The sequence below is a fragment of the Populus trichocarpa genome, chromosome 8, assembly GCF_000002775.5.
Source record: "Populus trichocarpa isolate Nisqually-1 chromosome 8, P.trichocarpa_v4.1, whole genome shotgun sequence".
Lineage (NCBI taxonomy): Eukaryota > Viridiplantae > Streptophyta > Magnoliopsida > Malpighiales > Salicaceae > Populus > Populus trichocarpa.
Genome location: NC_037292.2, coordinates 12142316 through 12150229, shown reverse-complemented (window position 1 = coordinate 12150229; position 7914 = coordinate 12142316). Strand labels below are relative to the sequence as shown.

At 34.3% G+C, this 7914-nt stretch overlaps 1 protein-coding gene across 2 annotated transcripts; it reads left to right on the top strand.

Moving 5' to 3' along the window:
- Nucleotides 1-1428: 1428 nt before the first annotated feature.
- Nucleotides 1429-7142, top strand: LOC7494769 (uncharacterized). 2 transcript variants are annotated; one of them, XM_052454878.1, is made up of 9 exons: nt 1429-1671; nt 4438-4554; nt 5300-5364; nt 5599-5714; nt 5801-5855; nt 5962-6082; nt 6302-6352; nt 6601-6695; nt 6841-7142. In XM_052454878.1, exons 1-9 carry the CDS (start codon nt 1572-1574, stop codon nt 6937-6939), a joined length of 819 nt encoding a protein of 272 aa, XP_052310838.1. In that variant the 5' UTR covers nt 1429-1571; the 3' UTR covers nt 6940-7142. The 2 variants fall into 2 exon arrangements, with proteins under 2 accessions (XP_052310838.1, XP_024463674.2); XM_024607906.2 differs by having other exon boundaries at nt 1435-1671; nt 4438-4550; nt 5296-5364.
- The last annotated feature ends 772 nt before the right edge of the window (nt 7143-7914 follow it).

Below are 7914 nucleotides of genomic sequence, written 5' to 3'. Positions count from 1 at the left end.
TTTTAAAAAAATTATTTTTAACATCAACAAATAAAAAAATCTAAAAATATATATAAAAAGTAATTTAAAATGAAAAAAATAATTCAAAATATAGGAAATTATCGTTTGGAACAGTTCCAAATGTCCCCTCATCAGGAACTCAGAATTTCCCGCTTTTAGCGCGGGGCTTCCACTCTCTCGAACGAGACTGGGCATGGCATTCCCAGATTGTATAGAGATAACACTGATAAGTTTACTCGGGAGTGTTCCGAAAACAGTCTGCCATGTGGAATCTGAAGACTGCTTTAGACTTTTTGTCACCATGACCACAGAAGTCTGCCGAGTTGGAGGTTTGCCAAACTACAAACAAGCTAAAAAGTCTGTACTGCCCTTTCTTTGTTATCTACAAATGATGAATCATCCGGATTTTTCTGCAATAATCCTCTTAGATTTCCTTCTCGGCTCGCGATAAGTTCTAAAAATGAAAGTACAGGAGCAGCAAAACGAGAAGGGAGAAGGATCTAAAATCATCAGGCATATAAGGATTTCAAGGATTAAGCGTTCAACTATTCGTAATGTAATATGATTGGTGTAAACCATTACCTAAAGCAACTAAAAGATCCGGGAAAGCTCGTGGAGTTAAATTTTTTTTTTTTCAATCTTAAATTTATTTTAATAATTGATCGGGCTATGTTGAGACTAATTAAATTGACTCAATCATGTGAAAATACTCACTTGATTTGATGTTAAACCCGAGCTAGATGTAAAGTTGAGTCATGAAGATTTATTTTTATCAATTTCATTTTTAATTTTTTTTTATTGGCGGTTGAGTTGCATATGAACTGACATAATTAATCGAGTGACATTAGACCAACTCATATATGATTTAATTTTCAACTGAAATTAGATAAAAAATCAAATCAGAAGATTTCAAAGTTGATCAACAAATCAATTAACGGGTTTAATAACAATATCAAATAATTATCAATGATCTAAATATTTTTCTTTTTTACATTTGGTTTTCTATTTAAATCACAGCGTGTGTACTTGAAATTGTAAACTAATAATCATTTAAATAATCTCGTACATATAAGCCCCGTTAATTTTTGTAATTGTAAAGTATTTTGTAAATTTTATATTTTTAGATCGTTTTGATGTATTGATATTAAAAATAATTTTTTTAAAAATAAAAAATAAATTATTTTAATATATTTAAAAAAACAAAAAACATTAAAAATAAAAAACTTACCACGATCCAAAACTGGCCATATTAGATAACTGTCGAGAGCATAAGAATTCGTAATTGATTAACAGCAATATTTAAAGAATAAGATAATAATGTCAATTGAGTTACATCGTATTGACAAGCTGACCTCTCTCTGGGCAATCCGTAAATTCGTCTCTATATGTGAAACGGGACGAGGAAGGGACCGGGGTGTTCTCGGCATTTGCAATCTCTTTATCATCCCCCCCTCAACCACCAAAGTCGGGACCAGAAGGAACCGCTCCCTCCCTCCCTCCCTCCCTGTTTTGTTTTTTCCTCCACAGAACTGGGTGTATTCAGTAAATTGGTGGATTTCAATAATTTTGAGATGAGCGTGGTTAGGAGTGAGGGCAGCTGCGTAGCCATCCGTAATCTCTCCCCTTCAACATCCATCAACCGATCATGCGCTCACGGTTCTGCTTCTTCAGGTATTCTCTTTCTCCTCACTCTGGCATGGCGACCTCTACCATTTGATCCCCTTGCATTGATTAGCTCCTCTGTTTCCACATAGCTTCATGTCCCAAACACACACGCACACACACAGCCATCAACTGCAGTATCAACTTCAAAGACTCGTAGTGTTTTCGATTTCCAGAGCTCTGCGTGTGTTTAATTCTCCATTCATTTGTATTGCAATCAGACACTCTGGATTGTCTTCTCTGTCAAATAATATTCTCCTTGATTTGTTTTTTTTTCTTTCATGAATTTGTAATCAATGAATTCTGTTAATAATAATAAAAAAAAACCTCTCTGCCAAGTGTTTGTGTAATTGGATCTAGATCCGTGTTTTACGAGAACATTACTGGCGATTTAGTCTCAATATACTAGTGGTGGACACGGTTTTACCATAAATCTATGCATTGCATGCATCGGAAAATGAACACATGCCACTTGATATTTTAATTTAGGCCAGTTTCTTTGCCGGAAACTTTTTTTTTTTTTTAGAAAGTAGTTCTTATGTAAAGTAAATTCATGTAAAGTAATTATTTTTTAGTGGATAGTTATTTCATAGAAAATTAGTTGTAAAATATTTTTTTATATTTGGTCATGAAAATCAAGCTAAAAATCACTTATTAATATTTTTTTTTAAATAAAATTGAAAAAAAATAATCTAATGTTATAAATTACTTTAAATAAATAAATAATAATTAAAAAACAATGACTAACAACTAAAAAAGCTATAGAATAATAAAATAAAATAAAAATCTAATTTTAGAAATTATTTTAAATAAAATAAATAGTAATAAAAAAAATATGAACAAAATCAAAAGAAAAATAAATTTAAAAAAAAAGTAATTGAAGAGGTGTTTTGAGAATTTAGAAAGCTAAACTTGAAAATCAAGAAGAAGAAGGAAAAAAAAAAAAAAAGACCATCAATGATAAACTAAAAATCAATAGGCCACACACACGTTACCTGAGGATGGAGTTGCCGAAATGATTCTATCCATATCAAGAAATGCTATCTTCGAACACTGCACACTGTCTAAAGCGTTGTCTAAATGTTGCGGCACGTCTAACATGCTGGAGTGTTCAATGTATGTTTCAATAAATTTTTATTTTATATTTATCAAAATATTAAATTGTTTTTTAGTATTATGGATCTTAGTTTAATAGTTGATTTTAAAGGCTAATTAATCATTTCACTTTATTTTTTAAAAAATACAAAAAGTGTTTTTCAAGTTTCGAGAAGGAAAACACTTTCTTATTAAAAAGGCTTGTTTTTTTATATTGAAAACTATTTTTTATTAATTAATTTCTTTAAAGTTAAATAATTACGAAAAAGAGAAAGTTTTGAAAGTGTTTTTTTTTTAAAGTGTGTTTTATAAAACAAATGCCTCTTTAATAAAATATAATTATTATGTAAATATGATAGGTCGTTACAGCAAATTTGGGATTAACGTGGAATGAACTGGTTATTTGAATCTGTCCGGATTCGGCGCAATTGAGAGTATCAGAGTAACTAACTCTGAGCGAGGGAGAAGGGGACCAAAGTGCACCGAAAAGGGAAGCGAAGCCCATTCTCTTGCGGGCCAGTGACGGTCCTTGATTGGACGGGTGTACTTCCCACTAAAAGGTCGCGCAGGTATAGTATAATTGCCAAACAAAGACCTTCCGTTAAACAAATGACCGCCTTTTTTTAAAGGAAAAAAATTATGTTTGGGGCCCTTTTCTATTTTTTTTTACTTAGGTTATTTTTTTAAAAAATACACCGTAAACATTGGCGGAGAGTGGAGGTTTGTCTCTATTTGCAACTAGGCGCAAAGGAAAAACAACAGCGAACCAGTGCTTTGAGATGATTGGATGGTTTTTTTTTTTTTTTTTTTTTTTTTTAAATAGGGCAACTTGACGCACTTTCCATTATTAGTGCGTGTTGGATCGAGCGCTTACATGGATACCATATGTTCCCCATGTGGTCGGATTCGTGGTCCCAGATTTCCTGCTCAGCGCGTGTCCACACTCTCTCTACTGTTTGACTGGCATCAGGCATTGAGACGAAAAGGATAGTAAAATACCACCGGACTATTTATATACGCACGTATTTGTACGAGGACATAGCACAGACCTCCCTAGCATCTCGAGCAAAACTAGAAAAGAAGTTTTTTTAAAATATTTAAGAAATATTATTTTTATGTATATCTGTAAATGGAGTTTTGAGCAATCTTAATTTGATATTTGGATTTTTTATTAAATAAAGATAATTTTTATTTTACAAAGTATAATTGATAAACTCTTACAGCTTTTTTTGTCAAGTGAATCTTGTATCATTGCTAAAGTTACCCATAGCTTAAGTCAGCTCTAGTTTGTAGGTCCCCACTGCCATTCCAATGACAAAACTGGTTAGGTAGCAGACTGCTTCATGCCTATCACCAGAAATATGTTTCTTTTCATTGTCTTGTGCTGTAATAAGCTTATGTTATGTAGGATTCATCACCTTCTGAAACTTCACTTTTTAGAATTGGGAGCATTGCCTTTCCGTATTGCTGATATGAATCCTGCGTGTTGGTAGCTTTTTAGAAACCAGGTGGCTAAAGATTGTCTTGCTCTGCGTGTTGGTAGCTTTTTATTTTTCTTCCTTGTTCGTTCTTGTATTTCGGCTAAAATAATGGCTGGAAATATCTTGCTAATCGTCATTGGTTGCTGAAGTGATTGTTGTACTTGATAATTGAAGCAAGGATTTTTATGGTTGTATGCAGATGATGATGCAACTTGTGGGACACCTACTTGGATCGGTAAGGGCCTCACCTGTGTTTGCTTCAAGCGAAAGGGAGCATATGAACGAATTTGCATTAACTTGACCCCTCGACAGGCAAGTGAACACCTAATAAGAAACATTTTGTATTGAAGGAATAAAAAGGATGATTTTTGTTGGTTTTTCCTGTTGTTTTTGCTACTATTTTTCTTTTCTTCTAACACTAAACTCTAAACATCTGGCTTATGTCAATTCCTACCTGTAAAAACGCCTTCCTTTGTCATTGATGGGCCAAGTGGAGCTGAGCTATGTGATGCTCCAACTTGGTCTGCTCTGTCAAACTTGGAAGTTCAGCTTGATAAAGCTTGTTTCAATAGTTTGATCAATCATCCTTCACTGCAATGCTTCTTGACAAACCTAGAGTCCTAGTCCTTGTTGTTTAAGTCTCTTGTCTCTGTCAGGGGTTGCTTTCACTTTGCAATTAGTTAAGCAAGATCAATGCTATACGGTCACAAATGCAGGCAAATAGAAGTATAGGACACACTGAGATTTACACATTGTCCTCCCATGTCAGCCATATGTGCCGTGCATTACCAATTTCATTTGTTTATTCTTAGAGAGTTTTCCATGCTTGCATTGTCACTAAAATGCCTTTGATTATACAGGTAGTGTAGAGATAGGGCTCAATTTTACCCTAAACTATACCTTTAATCTGGTTTATCCACAATCACGAAATTGAGACTTCAAAGAAGTTTATTATTGCTTTTCCAGTTTTGTGATCTGTTGCACTCCTCTCCCTCTCCCTCTCTCTGTCTTTTGTTTATGAAAATCCACCATGATAGATTAGTTTGAAATTCCGCAGGAAGAAAGATTCAAAAGGTTGAAGCATAGAATGAAGGTTTATTTTGATGCTTCCAGACCAGATCACCAGGTATGGTTTTATTTCCTTTTTTAAGTTATTGGAATTTGCATAGGAGCACCTAACTCCTGACTTGACAACTTTGTTTCATATCTTAAGCCAGAGATATGGAATGGGATATCTCATAGAATTAAATTGGTAACTTAGATGCAGTGGTTAAAACTAAAATCCTAAAACTGCATCCTGCTTTTAAATTTTTCTGCCAGAAAACTTGGCCAATTAATAAGTGAAGTTTCATGAGAACAGGATGCTTTGAGAGCTCTATGGTCTGCCACGTATCCTGATCAGGAACTAAATGGATTGATATCTGATCAATGGAAAGAAATGGGATGGCAGGGAAGAGATCCATCTACTGATTTCAGGTTGTTTTTTCTGCTTGTCATCCATTCAGCATATCTGGTGTAATTATTTTCACTTATTTAGCTGAGCATTTTTCCCTGGTGAACAGAGGAGCTGGATTCATTTCTTTGGAGAATCTATTATTCTTTGCAAAGACATTTTCAGTAAGATACTTATCTGGCTGTCCAGAGATGTTTGAATAAATTGGCTGAACCCTTAGCTATATCAGACTGTGTTTTGCAATAACATCTTCTTCTTCTTTCGTTACAGACATCATTTCAACATTTGCTAAAAAAGCAAGGAGGAAAAAGATCTGCTTGGGAGTATCCATTTGCTGTTGCTGGTGTAAATATCACATTTATGATTATGCAGATGCTCGATCTCGATGCCTGTGAGTGTGAAATGAATAGTTGTTCTTCAGAATTTCACATCAACTGCATCTTGACAAACATCATGATTATTCTCATCCTTTAATCTCTTCCTAAATCTTGATCTTCTATGGCCTCGTGCTCCTAGAACATCTACATGAACCGACGCATGTCTTTATTTTGGCCTTAATTTCCTGCATCTTTTACACCCGTTTTAATTTGGCAAACTTATTTGTTTGCAGTGAAAACTAGAAGAACATTTGTAAGATCGGTTTTCTTACAGATGCTATCAGGTAAGAAGCAACAGCTATATCCAGTAAAATATTAAGGCCATACAATCATATATCCTAACAAACCCTATGCAGCTCCGATACATTAGAAAGGCTAAGAATAGGTGTCTTTGTGTAAAGGACAGCCATTTAACCCTGTGATGGTGAAGTGGCTGAAAGTAGAATTGGCTACTTAGCTTTGTTAGAAACCCAGGGACATATAAATTCACTTGTTTATATGACTGCCTAGTGACTAGTCCATGTGTTTTCAGAAAATGAATGGGCATTTGACCTGCTCTATTGCGTGGCGTTTGTGGTCATGGACAAGCAATGGCTAGAGAGAAATGCTACATACATGGAGTTCAATGTGAGAATCTATACAATCTACTTTTTTTGTGTTCATAGAGATACATGGTTTAGTTCTGTTTACCAGTATACCAATACCTCGTGGTCACTTCAATTCAAATTTCATGAATCCCTCAAGACATTATCCTTGTATGTTTATGTATTAGGATATCTTAAAATCTACTCGAGCTCAGGTGGAGAGAGAACTTCTAATGGATGATGTCTTGCGGATTGAAGACATGCCTTCTTATAGCCTTCTTATTTAGCATTAACCTCCTTCAGTTTCAGGCCATGCTGGTTCAGACCACTCATGTATTTATTTAACATTTAAGTTGCAAGTCCTTGTCTTTTTTCCTTCATCCAATCCATCTCCTCTCGTGTTAAGTTAATTTGCGATCCTGTTGTTTCGATACATATCAAAATCTAATGGGTATAATCTGTCACTCCAACTACAACATTTTGTTTTAAAGTTGTATGAGGTGGGCAAAGATGTAGAGTTATGATACTGATAAGTAGTTTTCTACTAGATTTTTGTCTACGCTGCGGGTTGAATCAAAAAATTTTAAACACGCAAAAAAAATGTACAAGTGTTACTAACATTTTTTTAATAGAAAAACCTTGCAGAAATTGATCCAATATGATCTACAACGACGATAATTGGTAGAAACATAACTTGTAAAATTTTTTTAAAAAATTAATAACTTGAGTTTATTTGCGTTAACCCGCAACAAAGGATGGAAAGAACTGAAAGCATAACTTTGAATTCCATCTGTGACATTTGTATTTTCCAGGAAAAGAAAGGAAAGGAAAATTGAGTTTTGGGAGTCCCAGGAGGGATTCATAGACACATTGCTGAGAGAGAGTGACCAGAGATCTATGATTGAGTATTTGAAATACCATGAATGATCAGAATGACATGATAAAAAGTAAACTAGAATTAAATCATAGAGTAAAGTACAATTCTAAACCTAATTCCTGTATAATTGGTTTTGCCAATATTGTTATGGAAGATGAGCAATCAAATTATGCTCCACAGATGAAAGTTCCGTGAGCAAATAACATGATGCGACCCCAAGGATGTAAAAGAACAAGAATACACACTATACTGTGAAAATCGCATGCACCAGACGGAAACAATTCTTCTTTTGTACAGTACAGAGAAGCTTTAGGGTCAAACATGTAATCATGGCCTGTGTATATCCCTTGAACTCTTCAAATCTTACCGAAAGAAAAGTTCATCC

Bases quoted from the DNA above. Each gene is read 5' to 3' on its own strand.
- LOC7494769 (XM_052454878.1), top strand. From the start codon at position 1,572: ATGAGCGTGGTTAGGAGTGAGGGCAGCTGCGTAGCCATCCGTAATCTC. The intron at 4,555-5,299 runs GTGAACACCTAA...TTCCGCAGGAAG, and splicing joins CTTGACCCCTCGACAGGCAA to AAAGATTCAAAAGGTTGAAG. The intron at 6,353-6,600 runs GTAAGAAGCAAC...ATGTGTTTTCAG, and splicing joins TTTCTTACAGATGCTATCAG to AAAATGAATGGGCATTTGAC.